Raw genomic sequence first — 16382 nt, forward strand, 5'->3', positions numbered from 1 at the left:
ATGGTAGCTAGTTTCTTGAGTTTTTTTTTTTTACATATTTTCAAATACGCGGGTTGACCGAAACCTTAAGGAAAATTTGTGGTGGCCAACTTGCTTTATATAGGTTGACCTCTACATCAGCCCTGCAAGTGACAAAGGACTGCACAGAAAATGTATCCATGCAATGCTACTGCAAGTTGTCAAGGACTGCAGGCATTATACAGGGGATATCAGAGACTGCAAACATTGTGCAGGAAATGTTTAGGGACTCCAGACATGTTTTAGTTGGAGAATGGGTAAATGCCTCAGGAGGCAGTCATAGACTGGCGAACTGTTACTTGAGACTGCCAGAGATCACGGCTTCTGCAGTTTGTCAAAAACCATATAACAGTAGTGGTCAACTTACTTTACATAGGGGGCCTCAGGTGTAGCCCCTGTGATCAACAAAGGGGGTCACATAAAACTCATAGAAAGCTGTAAAATGCTCCAGATGATATAAAGTGGATAGTCAGAGACTTCAGACATGCTTTAGGAGTTGTTGAAGAATGGGTTCATACCTCAAGAGACAGTCATAGATTGGAGATCACTGCTGCCTAAACTTGTGCTCATTTAGTACAGTATTTCTCACAGCAAGATTCATGATAAAGAATAAAAAAACATAGAAAACCGTTTGTATACAAGTAAAGAGAGGAAAGAAAAGGCAGGCTTTTTGGCAGTCTAAGCCCCTCAGACCAGCTGCTGGCGTCTCACCCTTTCTCACGCCAAACCTCTAACATTTCTTAGGGGAAACGGTTACTTTAATCCACCAATGACACCAACAAATTAATATTTTCTATTCAACTATCTTCTACCCACACCATCATACCAATCAAAACTCAGATTTATTCAAGTAACCAATACTGCTGAAAATTATCATTCACCCACAGTCTCTTACTATGATCTTTGAGGGTACTCTGGCATGGTTATTCCCCAGGTACCCCTTTCTTTCAAAGCACAATGATTGCATTATCGTTATTATTTGTCCATTTCTGTGATCCCAACAATCCCCTGAAGAAGCCTTACTGGCAAAACGGGTCGGGCCATAGGACTCACAATCACAAGTTGCTTTTTATGTCTACAACTACTATTTGTATCAGGAAGATTGAACTTGTAACCTGAAAATTAGGTATTATAATGTATAACCCAGGTCTTTAGCATAGAAGGTCTATGTTGTATCCAGGTTTAAAGTATGTGTTAATAAACCATAATCGTTTTTGCACTATACTACCAAAAAGCCTGTCTTTTCTTTCCTCTCCTTACTTATATGACTAAAGGCTTGGCATTGTATATGTGTAAGAATGGTATATATTAAATTGACATCCCCGGGGTAAATTACAATTTTATTACATAGAAATCCTTAACTATAAACTAGTCTAAAGGCTATTTTTCACTTGACAAAACAGTGACTCCAGTCCACATGGGACCCAAAGAACTGCATAGCAATGGCTGCATGTGGCCCACGGGCAGCAGGTTGCGAACCAGAGACATAGAGTGGTGAAAGTCACAATGTAGATTGTAAAAACCACGATCTAGATTCATTTACACTTTTATATTCAAAATATGTCTTCAAAAACATGTGCCCTGTTAAGCGGATTACCCATGGTTAATATTCTTTTTATCAGACTTTTGAATTACCTGTGGCTACATTCACCTATTGAGGCCAATATTCACCATGTGTATGTTCCCCCTGGGGCTACAGATATATGTGAAGCTGTTCTGTGCATAGACAGGTACAAAGAGGTCGCACCTGCAGGGCCACCCAACCCAATTAGCAGCAACGCCTGTTCATGTATAAACAGGGATAATTGACGTTTCCTAATTTATTAAATGTAATTATTAGAATTCTAAACCCAAACAACAAACTCCACCTATACGTTTCTTTTTGACTTCTATTTCCTATCAGAAATCTTGTGAGGTTTGTGTAATAGGTTTGGTACCCTGTGATGACTGTTACAATTTAGTTACCATTCCTCAGGATCATCAGACACATACAAAGAAAAATATTAAACTTTAATATAATGTTGATTTTAAGTTTAAATACAATTTAAGCACTAGATTTAAAAAAATGGGAGGACAAAATGCTATTTTAGAGCTGTATTACTGTGGGGATAGAGGGAGCACATATCATTGCTCACAGAAGAAGCAGAATTGTATTTTTATGATCCTGATTTACTATTGCAGCTTTCATCTATTCCCTTGCTGCTGCTTTGGAGAAATTCTATGTGCATATAAATGACCCCAACTTTTAGGTGCATCTGTTTTAGTAAAAAAAAAAAAACAACTCATAACTACAATGATGAATCTAGCACAGATGTTTGCAAATCTGTCCGATCAGGGTGTCCCAGACTGCAGGTGTTGGGGTCACAAATGCATGCAAACCCTAGAAATCCCTGGGTAAATGTATGGAATACCCCAAGGCTTACTTGCTTGTTATTCTTCCATAAAAAGCACAGCTGAGAGCCAACTAGTATAAAACGGCTCTGTGGAAGTTGGAATAAATTGTTCTGGTTTTTTTTTTATTCATTTTTTTTTTTGACCTGCTGTGCGAATACCTTCTGTGTTATGATTATATTTTACAGTTCTTGTGTGGAAGGTTTACTTCTACCTTTACACAGCTAACAATAAACTGACAATCCTAGTTTGATCAAATATAAGTAAAGAGTACATCGACCTTGTGTGTTATTACTATAAGTATTTACTGTTGAAACTTACCTCCAGGCAGATATAAAATGCACCAATTAAATCGACTCTATATTTATGCGTTAAATGCAAATCTAAATTTCACGTAATCTGTCTCATGCTGTCTACTAAAGCAGAGCTTTGAGAGATGGAGAGATATGCCAAGAAGCCAATAAGGTGTGTTGCAGTGCAAAGAGAGGTAGAGGGATGAGCTTATTAGTTCGCTTTTCTTTTCACTGTCCATTCAACAGGTTGTGTTGAGATGGAGACCTGAATCAACTGGGTTTCTTAACCTGCCAGGTGCAACTGTGTTGTTTAAAGCTGAACTGGTTGGAGAGAAGTAAAATACTTTGGAAACATTTGTGTATTTATTCATTTGCCTAAAGTTCAACTTGAAAAAATATTGCAATGTACTGAAGAAGCAGGTTAGGATGTTCCTCAATGTTTGCCTCTTGACATGTTTATCTAATTTTTTGAAGCATGTGAGTACAATACTTGTAGCACAGAACTTGTTAGAGGTATTGCTTGTAGTTTGCCTGTAGCTGACTTATTACTCTATTAATATTATTCTATTACTTACTCTTATATAATAATATATATTAGACTTATTCTATTACTGACTTACCTGCGCTGTGTCTCTGTGCAAACATCTTGATAGAAGCAGGGCTTTGCTTCCTCAGGTGAAAACTTCCAGCCAGGAGAATGGTGGGTGACATTACCAAATCCCAGAGGCAGCAGTGTTCTAGATCTCTCTACAGATATACAGCTATGGGGCTATAAGCACAGGAGTGCCCAGGCACACTTGCATACCAGAACATACCATAATTGCTATTTTTCAATGCACGATTTAGGCACAAAAAACATTTCTAGATGTTCCCTACAACATAGATATATTTAAGCTCTTTAACAAATTTTACATATAGTGGTAATTATCTTGGTGTGCTTTTCTCTTCGACTGTTTCAGTTCCTCTTTTTCTACTTTTTAGTTTGCAATGAATTCCAGTTTCTCATCTTAGTTTGATGAATTATAGGCAATTTATTTTGCTTTAGATAGGTACCTAAGGCTTACATCACACTAGTTGTAAAAAACCTTTACTGCTCCCAGGCACATACTGGCATCCGCTAGCCGCCTGGGAGCAGTAACTGATAAACAGTTGCAAATGCTTGTGCAGGTGTTTGCTTGCACCTAAGAGGGGTGCTTTTTCTAGAACTATAAACTATGTGATTTTTTTCATAAGCTGTTGAGAGATTGGTATGAAAATATTGAAATTGTCATCATAGCTCACATGGGGACTTTTAAGGGATGGCACGCTGCAAAACAAGGCCCTTGCTGTTAACCCGGCCAGTGATGGATTTCCAAACACTCATCCCATGTGTTTTGGATAATGCCTTTTGTAAGGCTTTGGCTTACAGGGTTACCTGGGGACAGGGTTTGTTTTTGGAGTTCCCTCTGTTGGCTATCGGTGCTCAACATATTTATAACATGCACTTAGTCCTGAAGAAGTTTGTCTACTAGCGAAACGCGTTGTTTTCACTTGAGTGCTGCACTGTGAACTCTCTCTCTCTTTCATACACATCTTATTATGATTTTTCTGTTGATATATATCGTTTTTTCTATTGATGTACCAAAGGAATTTGCATATTCCAACATCTTGTATTATTTTTGGGAGTTGCCCTAAAAATCCCAAAGTGAGTTAGGATCACAATTTTAATATATTTATCTGAGAGTGATTTTCTTATTCTACTCTGTGGATGGAAGTTACTAGAGCTTATGGACCATAGGGCTTACATTTCTCTATTACTTTTAATATTTTTTTTATTTTGAATTATGAATATTTTTTTCAGGTTAGTCAATTTGGTACGGTACAGTGATTTTTAACCCCTTTAAATATTTTACACGCTACTTGATCTGCTCTGGTTCTCTGATACAGAACAAACTAATTATTTGCCTGCTGGAGATGTTGGTCTGCCTTTGGCACCTATATGTTCTCAGGCTTTACACAAAGGCTACCTTTCTCTCTTGACCATCTCCAACTATAACATACATTGCTCCACCTGTGCATGATACTGGCATTGCTGGCTTCGGGAAATAATTGACCCCCCATAGTCATGCACAGGAATTATACTTCGTTCCAGCCTGGCCAATCAAGGTGGCTGAAGATCTCAAACCCAAAAGACTAACATATGAAGGTACCGGCAATGGTGCAAGGAGACATGATTTTTTTTTAATTACAAACAAGTTTGTTTTATTGCAAAAGAGCTATAGCCTGTCCATTCTGCAATAAAATCCCTGTCCAGCTTCTTTTTAGTTTTAACTTTAGTTCTGCTCTAAAGCTGGTCTCTCTGTTACATGATATATATGCAATATGAAAGGCTGGGTGCTTTTTCCTTACCCAAGTCTGCAGATTGCATAGGCATAGACCTGTGGTTGAGTATATCTGACTGAGAAAAGCATATTTTTATAAATAGTATGTAAGCCATAATGTTTAATATAAAAAAATGCATGACTACTTTGTATTTTATGTATTTTCATTTTAAAATAAACATACCAGTGTTTTAAGGGCAGATCCTAGTTTTACAGTATGAAACATATATAGCTATATGCACCCTATAAATTTCCATTTAATTTCCTGCTTGTTTAACAAATGGATGGAGGTTGAACCTCACTATAAAATATTTGGTGTCCTAAAGATGTGTATGAAGGATTTATGAACAGTTGAAGGTATGTGGATTTTTACAGCTGCAGTAAAATACATGTTTAGGTTGGAAAATAACGTTTTGTTCATTTCCAGAAAAGCAGTTGTAATGTAGCAGAATATATTTACAGGTCGCCAGACTTTGTTTCCACAAATAAAGGATTGGAGAGTTGAGGTTTTCCAGGCCCTGGTAATGAAGGTTGGAGGGGCTACTTGGTGTTCGAGAGCTTTCTGAGAACCAGAGATTAACTACTAAGGAAATTCATAATCTCTGACGGAACCTGTCTTCTACAACTGATTGAGCAATTGTCTGCTATGTCTCTCTTGTCTGGGAGATCATGGGTAATTGCTGTGGTTCTAATGCATAGAAGATTTTCTAAAGATTTGTGAAAAAAATATATATGGAATATATATGTATACATATATGCAATAATTTATATATAAGTGATGTTAAAACTATACGCTGCTTTAAAAAAATGCTTTGATACAATGATACAATTGACAGAGTAGTCATTTGAGAAGGTAGCCAATTGGGTAGCATATTGTTCAAGCTCCCCATTAAAGTTAGAAAGTAGAACGCTGGCCCAAGGCTTAGTCTACATGGGCATTTTCCCCGTGTTTAACCTGAGGCCCATGTTTGAAATCCCATGCATTCCAATGGGCTAATCTACACCAGGACGTTTCCTTGAGGGACGTTTATAAGCTTTATCTATAACGTTGCTTGCAATTAAATAGGTTAATGCTGGAAAACGCAGGTAAACAATTTCATTGATATCAATGGGGTGTTTTCCTGCGTTTATAGGCACTTGAATTGTAAACGTGTTAAAAATGCGGGAAAACGTTGTATAGACAAGCTTTAAGGCAAGCTTTAAAACGCTAATAAAAATGCATATAAATGCTGTAGGAACGCTTACATGCGTTTTTAAAAATGTCCATGTGGACCTAGCCAAAAAAATAGTTCAAGCGTATCTGCAGTAGGAATCAAGAAACCTGTAGCATAAAGAAGGAAGGTAAAGGACAAGCAGGAGGTGCCCCATTGCCGGTACTTTAATTGTCCTTTGTAATGGATTAGTCATTTAGTGATCATGCACACTGGATGGTTAAACAACATCACAGGACACCTGTACTGGTGACAGATTTTTGCCTGAGACATTCACGTATTCTCATTTCTTTGGATAAAAATGAAGCTATTGAACAAAGCTTAGTAGAGAATCTAGATCCAAAATCCTTCATATTAGAATATGAATATATAGTATTTTGTTAGCTAAACCAACCAACCCTATTAGCCACCCTGGAACATCAAATCTTCCTAAAGTTGAACTTTAGAGCAGTGGTCGCCAACCTTTTTGGACCTACAGACCACTATCTGCACAGACTCCTGACCGCGCATGTGTGAGGAGCCGTGTGTCACTCAAAGGGGAAGAAACTTCCCCCAGAGTGACGTCATGATGCCAGAACCCGCTCACTCTCCCATCGCAGGTCTGAGCCAGAGACAACTCGCCCACCACCCTGTGCCTTCAATCTATACAGGAGACATGGTCCCCGGCTCCGGCCAACTCTGGCTACTCTTGACCCTGCTAGGGTGGCACACTAGCCCCTAGACCACCGGTTGGCTTTTGCTTTAGAGCACAAAATACACAGCTGAAATACTGTAATATAGACCGTTTTGCCTGACAAGTATATGTAAATGTATTACTATAAACAAAATTACTCTCTTATGTGCTAAGACACAATTTTATGCCTGGAATTTCCACAAAATCGAACTAAACCTATTAAAAATTAACAGATTTCAACATGGGTATGCTTCAATGAATTGTATTTTGCTAGTAATCCTAATAATACATTATTATTTAGAAACGGACATCTTAACTCCGAAGGCATGTTTCGGTTATCAAATCTTTGGTATAAAATGCTAATAGGGCATTTTTGAATATGAGTTGCCAGTGTAAAAACTTGGCTCAATGGGGAACTTTATAGGCCCCCATGTTGGGTTGTTGTGTTTGGCCCTCCATGATTACATATGATGAAAGAAACGATATGGCACTCCTAAACCTTTGGTGTGGTGCCTTGCTTTTTATTCACACCTTCCACAGGGCCGCTATTAAAACTTTCTGGGCCCCCTTCCCCATGTGTAACAAGATCAGCATTAGAAAAGTTAGGTTGATTGGGGCCTGGTACAGAAATACCCACTGTCCCCCTACTGGTGTCGGCCCTGCCTGCCCAAATTCCTAATATGTCAGACTAAAGCTAGGTGTTTGAGTGTGTGGTGGGGATCAAACTGCGGATCTGCAGACCTGATTCTTCAAGTCGTACATTATACCCCGAGGACGTAGAGCATAACGTCTGTGAAACATTTAGCACAATTCACAATTTCCTACTACAATGGAGATAAACCCCTTGGCCCTGATTTATGAAAGCTCTCCAAGGCTGGAGAGAATACACTTTCAGAAGTGAAGCTGTGTAATTCAGCAAACCTGGAATGGATCTGGTCCAGGATTCAACACATTTGCTAGCAAATAGCAAATGATTTTAGAAAGTCCATTCCATGTTTTCTGGATCACCCTGCTTCACTTCTGAAAGTGTATTTTCCCCAGCCTTGGATAACTTTCATAAAACAGGGCCCTTGTATCAAGTCTAAAATGATAATTTATATTGATGTTTGAGGGTCATGTACAACATGTTTTACTTTTTGAACATTGTTATGTGTCATCAAAAATTGATTGCTTTGGTATTGATTATACTGTATATATGTGTGATATTGTAAATTACTTTGAGGATATATTACAATTAAATTAAGGTAATTTGCCTTTGAAAATCTATTTGAATTTCAAAATCATAATCTTCCCATATACCCATCAGTCATCCAGTAGTTATGAAATTTGTGTTGGCCAAGTATTAAATAGATCAAATTTGCCATCTTTATTGCTGAAACATTCAGATTTTACCAATGTTTCATCATTCTAATAAATCACTTCTATACCCTCAAATCTACTTATAACCAATTTTGCTTGTAGTGACCCTTATAAACTTTGTCAGTTTTTATTTTTTGCTCATAAAAATAATCACAGACACTTCTTGGTTTACAAGTTTTTATCACATGATTTAATGTGGTTTTATGTAAAAATATATACTTTTACTTCCTAGAAACTAGACAAGAATTTGATAAGAGAAAGCACTTTGATGCCTTAGAAAAATAATTCTGATTTTTAAAGCACAATAATCATTACATAACAAAATCATCATACATCTCACACAAATATTGCAAATCTGTATTCAGCTAGATATTTGATCACCATTGATTTCAGATGTGGACAAATATCTGTAAATATTGGCAATAGTTACAAGTTCTCATGTGTCAGGGCAATGTGGTATATGTTAGAACTATGCAAACACAAAATAGTACATAGTGTATGAATATTCATTACAGAAGACATTGGGTAAGTCTAATATTTATTAGGTGTTTTATACAGTATTACCTGTATTCCATTTATAAAATGTGAAAGTATTAGACCAAGAAAAAGTTTGGAGCAAGTCTAGCTGGATTTACGTGACAGGGCAATAATAAACCTAGATTGCTTCATGCCATATATGTACCCAGGGGTATATGGTTCAATTTATTGGCCCCACTGCTTAGGGCACTGTGTGTGTGTGTACACAACATATATCCGGCATTGGGATAAGACACTTTTTTTCGAGTGCATAATGCACCATGATACACGTTTTTTTTAATATCAAAGCAGCGCATCTCAACACACTTATTTTAGGAAGGGGAGTTGAGCTACCATTCAATATTCATCTGCCGCCCAGCCAGGCCCAGTTTTCTCTGGCAAAGCTTTTTGTGTCACTCATATCTAGCTTGTTCACAAATTGAGAATTAATTGACATTATCACTTTAATCCCTTCATAGCAAATTGGAAAAAAGTGTCCAGAAAGTTGAGTGAGCTCTCCAATTGTTCCACTATCTAGCCCAGCAATAAATGGAAAAGGTATAAATTTTAAAATAATGTACATATTATTAACATTCAATGAAGTTATAGGTTAGGTTTTCATTCAGTTTGTTTCCTAAACAAAACATCAGTCACGTTTCCCATGTACAGAAACTGTATGTATGTGAATTGCACTAGGTTTCTTGACCTTTAACTATAAATTTGTTTCTTAGTTACCGTTGTGTAGACATGTGCTTGTGTAAGCATGTGGCAGCAGTTAAATTACAGTATATAACCTACAAAAATACTGCAAGTATGTTTATGAGTGTTGGGCACAGCACTACTTGTTGGATGGATTTTGTAATAAAAGTTATTTTTCAGCCTTAAAACAAACTTGTAAATGAAAAACATCACAAACCCCTTGATTTTTTTTATATTGAACCCTTCATGTTTTATATATTGCTATTGCACAAAGACAAAAAAAGCTTTGGCCTTCTCTGTAGGATTTATATAGCATGCACACTGAAAAGGTTGCCTAGTGAACATTTAGAACAAAATTAGCAAGCAAATAGAAATTGCCTGCATGCCCGCCTAGTGAACATTAAAGCTTCTGCCTGCCTAGTGATCATTGAAGTTTTGAAATAAAAAACCCTGCCTGAAGCTAATTCCAGAAGGTATTGTCTATTATGGTTAAAAAAAAAAACACCTGTATGCCTCAATGAACTAGCTTAAGTTTGTTCCTATAGGTGTGACTTCTAATATAAAGCTGACCTATTTAGCTGCATGCACTATGAGTTAATTCCTCAAAGTTTACAACAAAGACTAAAGCAGGCTTATCCAACCAGTTTCATCTGAGGAACAGCCGCTTGCTGTTTCCACACCTGGTGGGCCAAATTACAAAAACAACATGGTAAGAAATGTAAAAAGGGCACAAAATAAATGTCAGTAAACCCTTATTAACTTAGCAGATTGCAACTGGGCATTGGCCTGTTTATACACAAGGGGTTCAGCCTTGGTACAAAAATATTGCTGTGCAGTCCAAGATATGAAATCATTTCCAAGCCACAGGTTGCAGAACAGACTTGCTTGGGTAGTCAGCTCATTCATGTCTTCAGGATCCTGGTTTCGTTTTTGACTCCAAGGGCACTATACATAAGGCAGGTGGGTGAGAATACCACCTGAAGAGGTTGAAACAAGGCAGGGGCACTGGGGAACCGAGGAAGGGGGGCAAGACTGACACCAAGCTGCCCAACTTTAGAACAGGTAAGCAGCAGTGAGAAGACGTAGCGCAAGGAGTACAGATAGAAGGCCTCTATTGTTTGTCCTGGACCAGCAGATGTGTGAAAGTACAGAAACAACACCAGTATTCTGTGACAGAGCCGGTGAGATGATGCAGAAAGAGTGAAAGTTTAGAAGTCTCAGCGCTACTCTTGGCACATGTGTCCTAACCAGAGATCCAACTGAGAAACAGCTGCTGGCAATATGTTGGACAATTCAGCTCTAGTTGAAAGTAAGTTTCAATCTGTTTCTAAAAGCTTAGAAACATCTGGTGCCCGTTTACATTATAAAGATGGCAGGCTGCTGTGATTACCTCTCCTAAATATTGACCAAGATCTCAGTACCTCTGTTGTAAACTTTGAAGATAGATTACTCCATAATGCTCATAGCTATATAGGTGAATAGGAGCTTTTTAAAAACCCTTTCTTTGGAGACATATTGTGACCCTGTGACCACAAAACACTCACTATACTGACATTATGTTTCATTGAACAAGGAATGGAGAAAGTCAGTTTAGTTTAGTAGAGACTAGCTCAGAAAGCCATAAAAAACAATATCCCAATAACATGAAAATTAAATCTCCAAGATACACAGGCAAAGTCTCCAAGATACACCCGCAAAGGCAGGGCAAAGTGTAAAAGGTTAGAATTCACTGGGACAGTAGGGGAGAGGAAATCTTCCCTTGGAAAGCAATATAAGCTAACCAGGCTTCTAATCCTTACAGGCTATATAAATCCTAAAAGAAAAGTTTGGGTCAGACTCACATTGTTATGTCTGGTAAATTCACATTAAATAACCATTTTATTGTTAATAATTTATCAAATATCACCTCCATATTTTATGTAATCTGACTAATGAAACCAAATTGTCAATTGTATATTATTCATACATAATAAAAACACCAAAATCAAATTGAGTTTCAATCAAGAAAAAATATTTTAAAAGAAGATTCCAGTCATGGATTCCTTTATCAAAACCAGTTCTGGGTTTTCAGCCAAAGAAACCCAAGTTGGTTCTAGTGCTCTGAGTTTACATGTTCTAATCACATAATGATTTTCCTGACTGTGTCCTTTCCAATGTATAGGGAGAGTGAAAATGAACAGAATATAACATGGCTTGGTAGAAATTTGCTGGGTAAATTGGAGCTTCTAATTTCCCAGTGCTGGTCCCTTAAAGTGATAGGATTTCCTCATTATTAGAAGGCACTTTTACCATTACATAACAGAAACTAATATATAGTATATATATGTATGAGTATGCCATTGTATATTTGTTCCCCAAGGGGCCGCCCAGGTTAGATGTCAGTCATTCATCTAATTATGGTGGCCTATCATCATACATTTGGAGTCGTAGCCAGTGCCTTTTATTGTCATTTAGTTTGCCTTGAATTTGTGCCAAGTCGGCTCCCAGAGAAATAAGTTTGTCATGGTAAATATAGAAATTGTATGGCTTGATGAGATTCCTTCTACTCTGTGTTCTTCTGTTTTCTCAAAGCTCTTGGCATGATCTTGCCCTTTAGGAATAAGCTTTTGAAGAAATTGTCGCTGATGCTAGAAGGTAAATATATTCCAATGAAATAGAGGAGCCATAACTGTTTGCCAGCATAATATTTCACTTTAGGGTTCTCCGATAAGATGGCATCAGTTATACTGTCTATCACAGGACTGAAGTCGGTGCATGCCGTCTTCCCATATTCGAAAAAGAGATTTTGGGTTTCACTGATATATTCCTCACCATACTCCTGGAGAAGTTCATTAGGTAAATTGGATAGGAGTTTCTTGTGCTGCCTTTCCCAATGGCTTTTGTCATCGTGTGCACCTAAAGTTGAACACAAATGAGATAAAATGCAACAAACATGTAAAAAAATTTACACTGAATATTACCACAAACTATATACAGTATATGTAAATATACTATACACACACACACAGTGTTCATTGCTTATTATCACTTTGACAAAACATAAAAAGAATACACCTAGGACTTTCAAGGTATAGAAAAACAACCATAAATGAAGAATTGAGCTCACTAATGTTTAGTAGGTATGTGTGGCCAAGCCTGGGGTAAATAGAAAAACAATGCTTATTAAGAATATCAACCTTATATCCCAGTAAAGGCTCTTTTATAGGAATGAAAGTAAATTATGATGTATTACAAAATGGCTTTAGCCAGCATTGTAATTGACTGGCATACTAGTTTTGAAAACTAGTGACCTATAACCTCGCTACTGGAATTGGGGAAATCAATGCCCAACGTCTGTTTTTGCCCTTTTTATAAAACTTTAAAGAGTATATTTAAGTCTTTGGAAACCTTAGCAGGACTGCTGGGCCAAATATTATCCAGGAGTGTTCAACGTTTCCCTCTAAATCAAATCCCAGCACTCTACGTATTTCATGGAGTAAGATCTTTTTAAAATATTCACTTCTTTCGAAGAATGGAAGTAGCAAGAACAAATGGTATTGCCCACAGTGCAATGAACCGCCAACAATGGAACCCAGATCGGTAAATGTTGTCCTCTCAAGCAAAAGCAAATCTTTTACTAATGGAGGAGATGGCGCTGTCTACTACAAATTAAAATCCATTTACAGTTGTCACAGGTACTAGGGGGGGGGGACTCCCGAGAAGTTGGAAACTTTTCTTAGGGGATTACACAACACTCTCACCAAGTTACAAAAGGGAAGGGGATTTAAGTGTAGCTACAACCAAAGTGCCTTTTTATTTTAGTTTTTAATAAAGCAAAAGGTTAGCAACTTCAAACTTTATTTCTGTGTCACCAGTACTAAAAGTGATGGAAAAATGCAACAGTTGCCAGAACAGAACAAGGGTTTATCCCTTTCATACTTATCCAAAAACACAGCTTTGACTTAAGCATTCAACACAATGAAATCATATATATTTTATTTTCTGCAGTAAATAAGACTGGAGCAAATGGATCTTACACTCAAATGGTTTCTGGTTCCTCCATTTGTATGAGCTGTCTTTTTAACATTACAAATATTTTATTTTCCCACAGCCCTTGCTGACTGTCTTGACAGTTACAGAAACTGTATTTGTACCTGTGTTCATAAAATGCTTGACATCCAAACTGGGTCTACAGCATACATATGCTTAGTTCATACAAAAATTGAATTAAGTCATATTCAATACAGCAAGCATTACGGTATTTCAAAATAAATGGAAATCGTGTTCAGCCTAAATGATGTCCTCATATATTCTACATGTCTGACAAAGTCTAATAGAAAAGTGTTCTTAAGTAATAACAAGCTCTTACTAGTAGTAAATGAACACTGATAATATTAGGAAGAAACAAATTTTAGGAAGAAACAAATGACAACAAAAAAGTATATCAAATGATTTTGCTCATAAAAAGAAAAAGCTTAGGAATAGTAAATAGTCTGAAGGACAGAAACAATAATTATATGTCAATTGTGTTTCTTATATTACAAAAATGGTCAGAACAAACTTAATTTTTTTCTAACCAGATCTAATGAATAAAAGCCAGATGAAAAAGGGACATTTCACCTTGCTCTACTATGTCTAGGCCACATTGATCCATTGTGGTCTACCAGACCAATTATGTTGTCTGGACACTGAGTTAGTTACTTGTTTCGGATGATCGGAAGATGAAGGTTATCCAAGTACAGTAATGACCCTCATAATATGTGTGCAGATTTGTCTCTTCAATAACAAACAGTCTTAATCTAAGTATTTGGAAAAACTGCAACACAAAAATGGTTGACTAAGAAAATGCAGGCAGACATTCTTAAAGGGTATTTTTTTAAGTTTTGTTAATAGTAAAAAAAAGGCTTATTTTATTTTTGTCCATGGCCCAGGTATGGATCACCCTGCATTTTTGTTTCAATCCTTTTTTATTGAATATAAATAACAGAACATGTATAGAAAATGGCACATGCATAAATACTGGGGCTCTCAGCCCTCTATTGCAATAACACATCTTAAAAAAGGTGACATTTTACATTAACATATCATTACTTGAAATAAAGTGGGGTCAACCTTAGGGGAAAAAACATAAGGGGTGTGTGAGGAAAACACAAAAGGGGAACACCCCATGTCGATCAGTTTTTATTGCCCGAGTGAGGAAACATAACTATATTCGGAATCCAATAACTCAAATAACCCTCGAGAGCCTCATATCCGCTCTCCGTCACCTCTCCGGTTACAACTGGGGATGCCAACATGGAACCCCAAACATAAACAAAGGCAAAACAGTTAGCCCAGGGGTAGGCGTGGGATTGGGCAAGGGGCAGGGGAAGGATGTCCCACTGGCCTGTTGCATGATCAATCTCTGAACCCACTGTAGACCCAGCTATATTAAACTTTACAACTCCCTTACACTCCGTAAGGCTCACTGCCAGATCGATTTAAATTGGGGCGATTTTTGGAACCAATCCCAAACGGACCACGTCAGCTTGTATTGCTCCTTCTTGTTCTCATCCTCTGCTACTAACCTTTCCATATGTTGTACAGCCCTAACAAGGGCTGTTTCCACTTTCGGGGTATAATTGTCCTAGCTGCCGTAAGAAAATGTCTAAACACGTCCCTCTTACTAGCCCTTATAGACCCAGGAAGAATGGACAGCAACGACATTTGAGGGGTTATCTTTAAATTAGAGCCAGTCATGCTATTGTATATATCAGCTATCTGATCCCATAATTTACGAATACCCGGGCACTCCCACCAGATATGTAATAACGTGCCCCGTTGGGAGTCACATCTCCAGCACCGATCAGAGATTGAAGGAGACATACGATGGATATCCGCGGGACATAAATACCACCTGGAAAGGATTTTATAATTGGTCTCCTGGGCCTTACAAGGAAGTGCCATCTTATGGGTCAGAATAAAAGCCTTTTCCCACTCTAAGGGGGAAATAACTACCTCCCATTCTTTTTCCCAATATCTCGTGTAGGTGGGAGCCTTGCTAGCATATATTCTAATCAGTATCTTGTATACCTGGGATATAACATGGATCGGCCCACCCTGCATTTTTGTCCAATGACCATTAGGAAGTAAATATCCAAAATTTTCGGTTGGAACAGTATGCGGGGGAAGATATACTTATGAGAACATGTATTGCAGGGACAAATATCTAAGACATAATTTTCTTTTCTTTGGAAGAAATCTCCCAAATAGGACACAATGCAATTAAAACTACACATATGTTCTATTCTATCTAAATAAAAAGGTTTGCTTTATATCTACAAAACAAAAACTGTGTTTTGAGGAGAACGAGTTCCATTGGGTATTCTATGAGCTTCAAACTACCTACAAAACTGCCTGGTCTAGTGAATATAGAATGACATTTATTCATTTAATACTTATAAGCTAACGTTATATATTAGCTGCATCTGCTTTGGTTTTGCATATGGCAGATGAAGTATACAATACTCAACTGTTTATTAGGAAAAAATATGTTTTTATTTAACCTAATATGTTCTTGAAATTATTTAGGACTTCTTATAGGAAAGGATAGGATTACCCAGTCCACTTAAAATTCAATATAAGCTTTATGTATTTAACACAAGTAACTGGTATCAATCTTATGAAATTCTCTCACTCTTTTTGTTGGGTTTTAAATTATTTCATGATGGGTGGGCCTAGTTACCTAAAACAGATCTTAATGTTCAAGTTATATTATTCTCAAGGTACAAAAATATCCAACAAATGTGAAACTTTACGGTGCATTTGTGCCTAAACTATGGACATGAAAGTATTTATAGGTTTTCAACAAGTAGTAATAGAGCCCTAAAGCAAGCCCTTACTA

At 37.2% G+C, this 16382-nt stretch overlaps 1 protein-coding gene across 1 annotated transcript in view; it reads right to left on the reverse strand.

The window, feature by feature from the left end:
• Positions 1-8465: 8465 nt before the first annotated feature.
• The window catches only part of HSD11B2 (hydroxysteroid 11-beta dehydrogenase 2), a 30562-nt gene continuing 22645 nt past the window's right edge, over positions 8466-16382 (reverse strand). Inside the window, exon 5 of the mRNA XM_072422903.1 lies at positions 8466-12415. Within this exon, the coding sequence (XP_072279004.1) occupies positions 12063-12415 (353 nt within the window). The 3' untranslated portion in view covers positions 8466-12062. The remainder of the gene's footprint in view (positions 12416-16382) is intronic.

The sequence above is a fragment of the Pyxicephalus adspersus genome, chromosome 9, assembly GCF_032062135.1.
Source record: "Pyxicephalus adspersus chromosome 9, UCB_Pads_2.0, whole genome shotgun sequence".
In the NCBI taxonomy this organism is placed as follows: Eukaryota; Metazoa; Chordata; class Amphibia; order Anura; family Pyxicephalidae; genus Pyxicephalus; species Pyxicephalus adspersus.